Genomic DNA, 12,298 nt, shown 5'->3' on the forward strand with positions numbered 1-12,298 from the left:
TAATCTATGTTTTTGTAAAATAAAAAAATTTAAAGTAAAATTAACATAAGCGCATTTGAAAAATATGAAACTAAAAAGTCAAGATACTGAGGTTGTCCCTGTAGTTAAAAAGTCGTCTTTTCGTTTTTAAAAACTGGATAATTGCACATTCGCCCTGACACGTCACGGAGTCGGTTTGGTGATGAAATAATACTAAGCTTTAGGCAACAGCTTTGAAAATACTTGCTCTAACAGTGCCATTTATTTTACTTTTTTTGCTACTATTGTATTTATTTTTGAGGCTGTGTTCTTACGCACTCATTATATTACTGTTTTGCTGCTTTTAATAGGAAGCTGCGCTGTTCTGCGCACACGTGACGCTCGCGAGCAATCTGCGCAGTTCGCGCGGGACTTGCTTTAGGTTTGTGTTTACAGCATGGTGTCGGGTAGTGGATGTACTGGCAAGCAGTGCCAATGATAATATTTGACAGAAGGGACGGCAGGGACTAACTATTCGGTGTTTTACAGAAAAAACAAATTTAAACTCTCAAGTCATTCCACTCTTCGAAGATGTCTGATGCATGGTAAGCTAGCGAGAGCATTTGTTCATATGGATATGTTTGTGTTTTTTAAACGTTTGTTACCTTATACACTGGAATTCAACATTGCTTTTCTTTGCTGCAGCTCTGAACCTGCCGGGGCCATCAGAGCTATTGATAAGCACTCGGTGCATCAGATTTGCTCAGGACAGGTGGTGCTGACTTTGGCCACTGCTGTCAAAGAGCTGGTGGAGAATAGCATTGATGCAGGAGCCACCAACATTGGTAATTAAATATTTACCCAAAGTATTTTTCGATAGAGTCCCGTTTGCCTAATAATACTGTTTTGCATTGTTAGATATCGTTTAATGTATCACATGTTTGCATGCTGCAGATGTCAAGCTGAAGGAGAGTGGAGCTGAACAAGTGGAGGTGGCAGACAATGGCAAAGGTGTTGAGGAGGCCAACTTTGAAGGACTGAGTAAGTGTCACCTTTGTATCTGTGTAATTAGACAATATCTGCCTGTGCTTGTTTGTTAAGAAGAAATCATCTGTGTGTTCCACAGCACTGAAGCATCACACATCAAAGCTGAGGGATTTCTCTGACCTCATCCACGTGGAAACATTTGGCTTCAGAGGTGAAGCCCTGAGCTCTTTATGTGCTCTGAGGTAAAGTATTTCAAGTTCTGCAGTAATTTTAGATATAAAACTAAATTATTTGCCAGCTAAAATTTGCTCTTGCTCCTTATTGTAGTGACTTAAGTGTCATTACCTGCCACGAGTCCAGCCAGGTGGGCACAAAGTTGGTTTTTGACCACAAAGGCCACCTAGTGCAGAGGACCCCTCATCCTCGGCAACAGGGCACCACGGTCAGCCTGCAGCAGCTCTTTTCCACCCTGCCTGTTCGACACAAGGAGTTTCAACGCAATATTAAGAAGGTTGGGCATTCAGTCGTCTCTTTCATTGTCTTTCTTCACATACTGAGTTTTCCAAAAGTGGGCTTCAGGTGCCCCCTCTGTGAATCGCCACCTTATCGCGGTGGAGGGGTTTGTGCGTTCCGGTGATCCCAGGAGTTATGTTGTCAGGGACAGTTTGTCCCTGGTAGGGTCTCCCAAGGCAAATTGGTCCTGGGTGAGGAGCCAGACAAAGAGCGATTCTAACAACCCCTATGAAGTCCAAAAAAAATCAAGGGTTAAAAACTCAGGGTTACCAGGGTTCCACCCGTGAGCCAGTCCCAGAGCGGTGATCAGGGACAAGGTCCTGGTGTGTTGATCCATGGCTTTCAAAACTAGCTTGTGGTACGTGGTAGGTCACATCTCTAAGATGGGCTGGTTCGCCTCAACATACAACTCGGGCTCCAGAGCCAGTTTCCTGGGCTTTGTTCTACTCTGGAGTTGTCCTAGATGAGAGGCGGCGGCAAGAGTGGGTATTTTCTATGACAAGTTTAACTTTAAAGTAACAAATTACATCAACAATGTCAACAGACCTTAATAACGGCTATTATCTTGTTCTGTGTTTTTAGGAGTATGCCAAAATGATACATGTGCTGCAGTCCTACTGTATCATTTCTACAGGAGTGCGCATTACCTGCTCCAACCAAAATGGGCAGGGAAAGCGCAGCACAGTCCTCAGCACTACTGGCAGCCAAAGTATGAGAGACAACATTGGAGCCATATTTGGACCAAAGCAGGTTAATATGCTGTTGCTAATAACAACAAAGCCACTGGCCTGATACTTCATAAAAGAGGCTTGTCAAAAAGCGGTTCATGTGCTTGCTAAATGTTTTATTTCATATTAATTTTTTTTTCTGTGATTATGTGCTGGCTGTACATCTTGCAGCTGCAGAGTCTTCTACCTTTCCAGCAAGTTTCTCCCACTGAAAATGTTATTGAAGAATATGGACTCAAGGGTGCAGATCTACCCAAACAGCTTTTCTCGTGAGTGTTTTATAGGAAGACCTTTTTGCACAATTCTTGTTATTATTTTCTTTTTTGTAATTATTATTATTTTGTTTGCTTTTGACAGGATCACAGGTTTTGTGTCTCAAGGTGACCACGGTGTTGGGAGAAGCACCACAGACAGGCAGTTCTTTTTCATTAACAGTCGGCCTTGTGACCCCCTGAAGGTAATTCCTGCTGAGTGGCTTTATGAGGAGGTGTCAGAATTCATCATTCCTGCCTGAACTCTGGTTATTCCCACCCTGCAGGTGACCAAACTCGTAAACGAAGTGTATCACATGTACAACAGACATCAGTATCCATTTGTTGCCTTGAACGTAGCTGTTGCTTCAGGTGAGAAAATGGGGATTAATCAAGCTGATGTAATTTATGGAACCCGTTTGATTTCCCTGAGTGCATGTGCGTTGTGTTTTCAGAGTGTGTGGATGTGAATGTAACCCCGGACAAGCGACAGATTTTCCTTCAGGAGGAGAAACTCCTGTTGGCTATTCTGAAGACCTCTCTCATCGCCATATATGAGGGTGGAGTCAATAAGATCAGCCTGAACTATACACCTGCACCCAGCACCAGTAAGAATACACCTTTACATGTAGACCCTCATATCTTTACATTAATAATACGGTAAAATAGCAACACTGAGAGGTTTTTAGGAATATTTGTCCTTGCACTCAATGGTTAGTAATGTAAGGGAAGGACGAAATAACGCCATGATTATGAGTTAATTAAGTGTGGGAGCATGAGAGCTACATAGTATTTATCTTCTAATAATGCATGGCCACGTGTAGAATCTTTTTACAAAATCTGTTTACTTTATGGGAGAAGTCCATAAAGTATTACAAAGTATTATCAAGAGAAGCATGGATTCATATATTATTTTCAGAAATGTCCTACCAAGACAATAATGTACAGTTACTTCATGGGATATCATAGGCATATGGACCCTGCCAGGTTTAATCAAATCAGCGCATTTTGTGTTCAGTATTTAATTATCCCTTTTCCAATGAATGGTATTTTTATTAGCTGTTCTTAAAAGTTTCATTTTGTTTCTGTGCTTCTTCATAGATGCAACATCAACATCTGAACCTTGCCGAACTGTCTTGTCTAACGAGAACAAGGCAGAACGTGAGGAGGACACCGAATCTGTTATTCTGAGCCCAAAGTCATCCCTGAATCTGGCCGGCCTAAAAGCTGCTTTTTCAAGTCATTACAGTTCCAGTTCTGGGAAGTCGAGTAAGGAAAAAGCTTCCAGCAGTGGCACAACACAGAAAACACTGCAGTCTTTTTTTAAGGATCCTGTAAAAACTTCCTGCAACTCAAGTTTAAAATCTCCATTAAAATACACAAGACAGCTGGATAAATGCTCGTCGGCAGGGAAGTCGGTGCTAGATGGGTTTAGGTACCAAGTGATGTCCTGCGAGGACACTGATTCTCAAAAAGACAGTGCTGGGTCCAGTTGTAACACAGCTGAAGCAAAACCCGATATTCAGTGTTCTGACCTGGAGTCCAGTCCTCCAAAAGTGGACAGAACGAGTGTTAATAATGAAACTTTTAAAGAGACATCAGGCAACATTCACACTGTTCCCGAAGATCCAGAGTTAGAGACTGAAGCATGCACTCCTTATGAGGACTCTGCTGTCAGCCCAGAGGCCAAGAGGGCCAGGAAAGACTATCCACATTTCCCTTCAGAAGAAGAATCCAGCACTTTTTCAAACGCTGGTGAGAAACCTCCCTTGACAGTGGATGCTCCAGTCTGCCTGCAGAGGAGGACTGTGCATCTTCAGTTCTCTTTAGCAGAGCTTGCAAAGAAGATAAGGAGGTTACAGGACCAGCAGAAACAAAGGGCCGGGGAAGAGCTGCTGTACAGACGCTTCAGAGCCAAGATCAATCCAGGAGAAAACCAGAGTGCAGAAGAAGAGCTCAAGAAGGAGATCAGGTAGATTTTAGAGGTATGGACTTAACTGTCGGTGTGCAATTTTCAAACAAATAATTAAAAGAAAAATGTTTTTAATCCCTTCAGTAAAGAAATGTTTAAAGAAATGGAGATCATCGGTCAGTTTAACCTGGGCTTCATTATCACAAAACTCAAGTCGGACCTTTTCATGATTGACCAGCATGCCACAGATGAGAAGTACAACTTTGAGATGCTACAGCAGCACACCGTACTCCAAGGGCAGAAGCTCATTGTGTAAGAGTGTAAATCACTGAGTAAAACCGTGTTTGGAATGTTTCCAATGGCAATCCGAGTATGTTTTTATTTATTATTTTTTTCCGTTTGCAGCCCACAAAAACTTCACCTCACTGCAGTCAGTGAGAACGTACTCATAGAGAACATCGAGATTTTCAGGAGCAATGGCTTTGAATTTCTGATTGATGAGGACGGTAATACAATTTGCACCAGGGATTAAAAGTGATCTGATTATTTTGACAGTTACAAATATGAAGCTTATATTTGTTGTTTATTTTTTGGGGACTGCAGCTCAGGTGATGGAGAGAGTGAAGTTGGTCTCACTGCCCACCAGTAAAAACTGGACATTCGGTCCATCAGACATCGAAGAACTGATCTTCATGCTGAGCGACAGTCCAGGGGTTATGTGTCGACCATCCAGAGTCAGGCAGATGTTTGCCTCCAGAGCTTGTCGGAAATCTGTGAGTTTATATCACTGTGACGTTGTTTTTAAGTGCTCACTCAAGTTTTGACTGGATAGTCATAGACTGCAGCATTGACTGTATATAAAGGATGGACGTGGCCACTTATTGGTTTCTAAAGTCCACTTTTGAAGCCTCGATTTCTAGATTGTTTTGCCCATCGTGATATTACGTTTTTTTGGACTCAGAAATGATATTCATCTTTGAGGAAGCTTGATTTGGAAAGCTACATACATAAACTATATGGTATGATACACCCTGTTAGTAATGCTAGTAATTTGTAGTTATCTAAGAGCTTTTAAAAATGTCATTATAGGGAAATTGCATAACATTATTTTGAAAATGCTTTTTGATACATTTTCTGCTCATCAGGTGATGATCGGCACTGCTCTGAGTGTTAATGAGATGAAGAAGCTCGTGGTTCACATGGGGGAGATCGAGCATCCATGGAACTGTCCTCACGGCAGGCCAACCATGAGGCACCTCGCTAACCTGGACGTCATCTCACAATACTGAGTCTGCAAAGGAAGGAACTGTTGGAGTAACTGATTTAAGATAACTCAAATGTGTCCCGACTCCAGATTACTTCTGTCAAACCACTCTTACGGTATATTGTAGAGTTAAATGGTTTGTTATTGATTTAATGTCATGTTTAGTTGTGTTTAGATTTTAAAAATGTATATTACATATTATATTTTTTTATTTTAATATACACTACACAGAACAATAAAAAAAGATACTGGAAAAATATATGTATTCTGTCTCTGTTACTTTAAATCATTTATTTACAGGTTTGCATTGTGTTGTGTTGACTGAATGGGTCTGCTACTGGAGTGAGGTCAACCTAGATTCACACCTGAGTGGTAAAATGACTGAGACCTTATTCTGGGTTTCAAGGTAAATGCAGAAAAGCAAACGATCTGTGAATATCGTCACTTTAGGACCACAAGATTTGGGATCGTTTTATCAGCCACTGGATTTGTAAACGTTATACACATCAGACTATCTGAATTTCCAGTAGCAAATGCCGATTTAAGATTAGCAGAAGTAATTTAACAATGGAAATAATGTATTTTCCATTACTTTGAAATCCATAATGAGTGTTTAATGACGCTTGAAAGTGGCCGACTGCTGTATCTGGAAAATATGTTTTATTATTTACTTATTTGCGCTCACAAAATGCCTTTTATTAAGGTTATCGTAAATACTAGATCAGTTGCGCATTCAAAGCCCACCAGGTCAGGGTGTGACCAAGGATTAGCCTAGCAAACTCAAATGAAGGCTTTCTTTCAGGCTTCCGTAGTTGTAAGCGTCCGTTGCCATGGTTAAGTTCCTATTCCCAGCTTGTGCAGTACTTGAGACAAGATGAGAAATAGAAAAGAGGCTAAGGAAAATGTTTGATTGGGAAAAATAATAATAAAAAGGGAAAACAATAACAGTTGGGTATGACATCCAAAACGGAGGAGGGTAGACGATCTTAAAAGTCGATGACGATGAGCCAAATCAAGCTCCAGAATCAGCCTGACAGTGACGAGCAGCCCGAGGACGAAGGCAACTATGAACTTCCCCCACTTGTTATCTTAACTGAACAGAGGTACATTGTTATTCACGACGTTAGTTATGTGAATAATTGTTTTTAGAGAACGTATAAGTTACTCAGGGTGTGAGGTTTGGTGTCTTTCTGACAGATATGAAGGGGAAACCTGTGAAGGGCAGTTTCATGGACAAGGTGTAGCTTATTTTGAAGGAGGCCATGTGTACAAGGTACAGCTTTACAAATGAATTTCAAATACAAATAATGACCTCATTTCATAAATCAATTAAGGATTTATTATATTATAATATATTTTGAAATGTGTTTATATCCTTCCAAAAAAAAAAGAAGCATCAAACAAATAACAAAAATGTATGTTTGAATTGCATTTTTGTGAAGGGCATGTTTTCCAAAGGACTTATGGATGGATTCGGCACATTCACACGGGCAGCTGGACTAAAATATGAGGTAGCATACAGAAATTATGCATTAAAAACTAACTGTACAGTATCCTTTCTTAAGCAGGGTTTTTGAAAAGTCAATGTATATGTAACCTTTCTAAAAACAGCCATCCTTTCTATACACACTCATAAAAATACAGGTCAGTAAGATGTAATGAAACATAATGTGGAGGCAAAGTCTTTGATAAAGGAATGCAGGCAAAATACTGAATTGAATTTATCTAATAGGGAGAGTTTGTACACAATATTCCCATGGGCCAGGGCACTTATACATGGGCAGATGGCAGCACCTATAAGGGGGAGGTTTACAACGGTATACCACATGGGACAGGAACCTACAAATGTACCCAAAACAGCTTGTTTTACAGCGGGCAGTGGCATCAGGGCAAGAGACATGGAAAGGTATGATTTACCATTGATTTTGTCATTTTTTAGGAATTTGGTTGTCTCTTTTTAATTGGTCTCGTTTGTGCTAGGGTACGGCGTATTATAACGAGGAAAAAAACTCTTGGTACAAAGGAGATTGGGTGAGGAACAACAGAGAAGGATGTGGACTGAGATGGTATGCATCAGGTGAATATATCTCCTCATCTGGTGTTGTATTTGAATTACCCTGCAATAACATCTGTTCCTGATAGCTACCCTTCTGGGAACACTTACTCTGGTGAGTGGAAGACCAACCAGAGGCATGGAAAGGGCATGATGCGGTGGCTGAATCTGGGACAGATGTATGTTGGGGCATGGCAGGATGGAGTGCAGGTATGAAAGAAAACCCTAGTTTAATTATATATGAAGTTATAAAGCTTAAAAAAAAATTAACTCTTGAATCAGATTTATGTTTTGGTTGCTCCTGCGGCAGCATGGCCAAGGCACACATGTCTGGAATTTAAGACGAAAAGATGGATCTCAGTATTCCCAGAGCAATCGATACACAGGGGAATTTGCTCAGGGTCAGAGGCATGGATGGGGAACCTTTTACTACGCTGGTGGTGCGATCTATGAAGGAGAATGGAAGAACAATAAAAAGCACGGGCAGGTGTGTTTCACTGTCAGCTGGAAAAAGTTTAGAGAAATCCACAGTATGCTTTCTTATTGATGTATTAAAAGTGCAGAATGAATCAACTCTGATTGTAAAATTCAGAAAAATGTCACCTTTGTCAGGGAAAATTCACACTGAGTGACGGGCGTGCATTCGAGGGACACTTTGTGGATGACCAAATTATCACACCCAACCTGAGAGCACATAGTGCTCCTCTCGGTAAGGAGCAACAGTATTCAAGAGTATGTTCAAAATAGAAAAGGAGGAAATAAGCAATCCTGCAGTCTTGAAATCCTTCTGAAATTTGTCATAGGTGCGTTCCCGCTGTCACATAGTAACTCATCTTTACTGGGACCAGACATGGCTCTGAACATTGACTGTCTCCTGGACATGATCCCGGAAAGAAAACGTGACACAGAGCGCAAACAGGTCAGTCCTCAGCCCAGCGTCCTCATTTACAGCCGTGTTCCCACCCTGAAACCGTGTATCATGTGTAACAGGTGGAGTTTGTGGTGCTGAGGCAAGAAAGAGAGCTGAGGTCAATTTGTAGTTTCTACAGCAGGCTTGGTTATGCCCGCTCCCCAGAGAACACCCTCCTGCTGTCCCGTCTTCAGTTCTGGCGCCTGCTCAAAGACTGTAACATTCATCATCACGGCATAACTCTGACACAGATAGACCGTCTTATCAGAGGTGAAAGGGACTGCTCCACAGCAGACACTGAATGATCCTCTGAGAGTATTTATAGGTTATTTTAACCGCTTTCACTCTGTGTGTTTCAGAGGATGTTGATCCAGCAGAGATACACTCGCCTTTCACGCCTGTGCTGCTTCGCAAGCTCATCAGCTATCTTGTCATTGTGGCCCACCACATCCACAGTAAAGACATGGTGTAAGGGAACCTGTTCCTATCTTTATCAGAAGATATCACAATGAAACTGCCTGGGGTGTCCCTTAATAAACTTAATAAAATCAGTTTGTTTATACTCAAGAAAACTTTGTTTAATCGGGATTAATCATGATCAATTATCTGTAATAATTCATTTTTTTCTCTATTTACAGGTCACCAAAGTACCTTCTGGCTGCCTGTTTTTCCAAACTGATGACAGATGACATCCTTCCAAATGCTAAGAATGTAAAAGGTGCTTACACATGCTACAGACCCAATTGTATGTGATTCATTTAAATTGTATTTCACTAGCTGGTGAACTTCAGAGACAATCCGTTCATCAGCGGTACTGCTAGGTAACAGCAAACGACACTGTAATCAGAACTAAAAGAGCAAATCGGTGAAAGAAAAGTTCAGTTACTACTAATGTTTTGGTTTAGTAGTTTGTTGGTTCCTCAATTGGGTTTCTTCACAGGTTTTGATACTCCTGTAGAATCCTGATGTTGTAGTGTTTAACACTCTTGCTTAACTCTATAGTATGTAGTACCAACTGTTCATTAACAATAGTTGCGTCTGTCCAGGCTTTCTGTTTAGGCAGCCAGACGTTGGAGTGGTGGCTATGAACTATATGAAGAGGTGCTGGGAAGTCTTTCAGCTTTTCTGCACAGCCACCAGGGATGAACAGACCATGACCTGCCATCACCTGCTGTGGATGTTCAAGGTGCAACAAACTGTAACACTTTTCTTTGCTGGTATAAATAGTACATTACATTTTTGCTGCCTGTTTCATCAGTGCAAACTAAAAGCTTCTCAGTATTAAATGATTACTGCTGCTCTATTCCCTCTTTCCCTTCACTCCCAGCTGGTCACGGCAGGTGGCTCTTCCTCCTGGTTCTGTTGGAGGTTTCTTCCTTCCTGTTAAATGGGAATTTTTCCTTCCCACTATAACCAAGTGCTTGTTGTTAGGCGTTATCTGATTGTTTGGGTTAACCCTGTATTATTGCATCGTCTTTCCCTTATATTATAAAGCACACAGAAACAACTGTTGTTGTAATTTGGCACTATATAAATAAAACTGAATGAAAGTTTTATGTCCCAGATTTGACATTAATACAATACTTTAAAAAAATTAAAGTGGATTTATGGTCAAACAAATCTGATTTAAATGTCTTTAACAACAGCAGATAGGATGAACGACATGCCTATTTATCACGAAAACAATTAATCAAAGTTAAAACCTCCTGTTGTAACCACTTGCAGGATTTCCAGTTGTTGGACCATAAGCTGACCACAAGGAGGTTATTGGAGATCATCAATACAGAAAGCCACAACCCTGACAACCTTTCTGCCAGTGTTGATCTGGAGGTCTGTTTACATCAGTAAACTCATTCAGCTGTTTTTTGGTACAATATTACTCTTTTTGAATCATGAGAGCTGTTGTTCTGTTCTTTCCATTGCAGATTACGTTCCTTGAGTTTTTTGAGGTGCTTCTGGGCTGCGCAGAAGTTACATGTGAGCAGGTTTCTGAAACACTGAAGGAGGACCATCGGGTTTTTGGGTCCAACACTGAAACCAGGAAGGATTCGCCTGAGGTGGAGGTCAGTGAAGAGATGATACAGACAAAAAACAGCCCCTTCCAGTTGGTCAGATCCTGTCTCAACGCTTTCATAATCTCTGTATCTGCTAACCTTGTAATGTCATGTCACATGTAAAATATGTAGTTGTTCAAACATATTTTTGCAACCTGTGACATAATTATATATTTCAAAATTAACAAGCTCCTGTATTTTTCCCCCTATTCATTTACTTTCAGTGTTACTCATTTTTCCTTCTGGCAGTTTTACTAGCCGATACAGGCCAGTATTGGTTGACAAAACAACCAACACTATATGCACAAAAAGATGACTGGGGCTGCATCTGTGAAGGGTGATTCTGGAAAATGCCACAAAACTGGCAGTAACTTTGCTAAAATATTTAATAAGATAAAATCCCATCTTTATTGTAGACTGGGATTTCCAGTGCTCAGGATGGAAGTCAGTGGGATGTCAAGACGGAAGCCAACGAGATACCCGAGCCTGCAGGTTTGGTTTATAGTTTCAGTGTATGCATGCCTGTGTGTGTGTGTATATATATATATATAGGACTTCAGGCCTTCTAGAAGCAGGTCTTATCTTGCCTGGGCAGGGTTTTTTTGAAGAACTTAAACCAATAACCTTTCATTTCAGTGGTGACTGGGATGTAAACCGAGTCCATAACTTCGCCTTGAAAATGCTTAAATGTTTTGCAGACTGACCACCTAAAAAGGCTTAAATTCTTTTCCCTTGATGTTATCCTACTGTCATCATTACAGATTCAAAATTTCATAGACCCAAAGTTTTACATAAGAATGGTTCAGAAAATGAAGGGACATTTATTGTATTCAATGTAAGCTAGACATGCACAGTAAATACACACTTCACAAATCACATATTTAAAACTGGTTTGTACTTTCAAATTCTCAGAATGATTGTGTCAGAACTAAAATGCCTAACATGTTTGTTTCCTTTAGAGTACACAGACGATCCTGAAGGTGAAATCATGTGCAGACCAGCAGAAAACAACACTAAAGACTGCAAATTGGAACTTAAGATGAAGACTGTCGATGAATTCTTCAACCACTTTTTCTTCCCAGCATCTGACTATTACCAGCTGGTCACAAGAAAAATAACGGAAGAAAAGCACCACCCAGAATCTCAGGTTGCTCTAGATAAGATGAAACAAAAGCCAAATAATGCTGTCAGAACAACATGCAGCTATCATGTCCTTAGTTTTGTTGGTTCAGTTTAGAGCATTATGAAGTGAAAATATTAATACAATGACCTCACACACACACACGTTGTACTCCATTATTAACAAGACATGCAAGTAAAGGGCTGGTTTCATGAAAAATCTTCAAATTTTCCAAGTTGCCACTTTGCAACAAAGATTTTGTGACTGCATCTCTTCTCAGAAGAAATGCCCCCCACCCCCCTTAGCAAAAACCCCCCCAGAAAATTGAAGAATACAAGATGAAACAAATGATTCTGTTTGTGTATCCCGTTTTAACAAATAAAAGCAGTCAGTAATAACAGCGTTGAGCATTTTGTTCATTTGTGATTGGATATAGATACAGAGTTCTTTATTGGTTGTAACCAAAACTTTAATTAGAACTTTGCGTGAGAAAACTTTTCTACTCATCTAAGAACGTCAAAAATCATTTTTTTTGTTTTGTTTTTTTA

General features: G+C 40.4%; 2 protein-coding genes across 5 annotated transcripts; both read left to right on the forward strand.

Moving 5' to 3' along the window:
* The first annotated feature begins 39 nt into the window (after window positions 1-39).
* pms2 (PMS1 homolog 2, mismatch repair system component) lies at window positions 40-5,825 on the forward strand. The gene is made up of 16 exons (XM_005721688.1): window positions 40-400; window positions 508-563; window positions 664-803; window positions 913-999; window positions 1,085-1,187; window positions 1,273-1,456; window positions 2,041-2,208; window positions 2,358-2,455; window positions 2,544-2,643; window positions 2,725-2,809; window positions 2,893-3,045; window positions 3,539-4,409; window positions 4,494-4,661; window positions 4,755-4,855; window positions 4,953-5,122; window positions 5,495-5,825. The coding sequence occupies exons 2-16, from the start codon at window positions 550-552 to the stop codon at window positions 5,636-5,638; spliced, it is 2,586 nt and encodes an 861-aa protein (XP_005721745.1). The 5' UTR covers window positions 40-400; window positions 508-549; the 3' UTR covers window positions 5,639-5,825.
* Window positions 5,826-6,442: 617 nt separating this feature from the next.
* Window positions 6,443-12,185, forward strand: rsph10b (radial spoke head 10 homolog B). Of its 4 annotated transcripts, none has more exons than XM_013913823.1 (17): window positions 6,443-6,716; window positions 6,811-6,886; window positions 7,056-7,124; window positions 7,346-7,519; window positions 7,594-7,679; window positions 7,756-7,876; window positions 7,977-8,153; window positions 8,279-8,375; window positions 8,470-8,585; window positions 8,657-8,846; window positions 8,936-9,044; window positions 9,215-9,294; window positions 9,623-9,762; window positions 10,302-10,406; window positions 10,502-10,639; window positions 11,047-11,122; window positions 11,590-12,185. In XM_013913823.1, the coding sequence occupies exons 1-17, from the start codon at window positions 6,610-6,612 to the stop codon at window positions 11,865-11,867; spliced, it is 2,139 nt and encodes a 712-aa protein (XP_013769277.1). In that variant the 5' UTR covers window positions 6,443-6,609; the 3' UTR covers window positions 11,868-12,185. The 4 variants fall into 4 exon arrangements, with proteins under 4 accessions (XP_013769277.1, XP_013769279.1, XP_005721748.1 ...); XM_013913825.1 differs by having other exon boundaries at window positions 7,379-7,519; XM_005721691.2 differs by lacking the exon at window positions 7,346-7,519.
* The last annotated feature ends 113 nt before the right edge of the window (window positions 12,186-12,298 follow it).

This window comes from Pundamilia nyererei, unplaced genomic scaffold (genome assembly GCF_000239375.1).
Source record: "Pundamilia nyererei isolate P.nyererei 1_Seehausen unplaced genomic scaffold, PunNye1.0 scaffold00005, whole genome shotgun sequence".
Classification (NCBI taxonomy): domain Eukaryota; kingdom Metazoa; phylum Chordata; class Actinopteri; order Cichliformes; family Cichlidae; genus Pundamilia; species Pundamilia nyererei.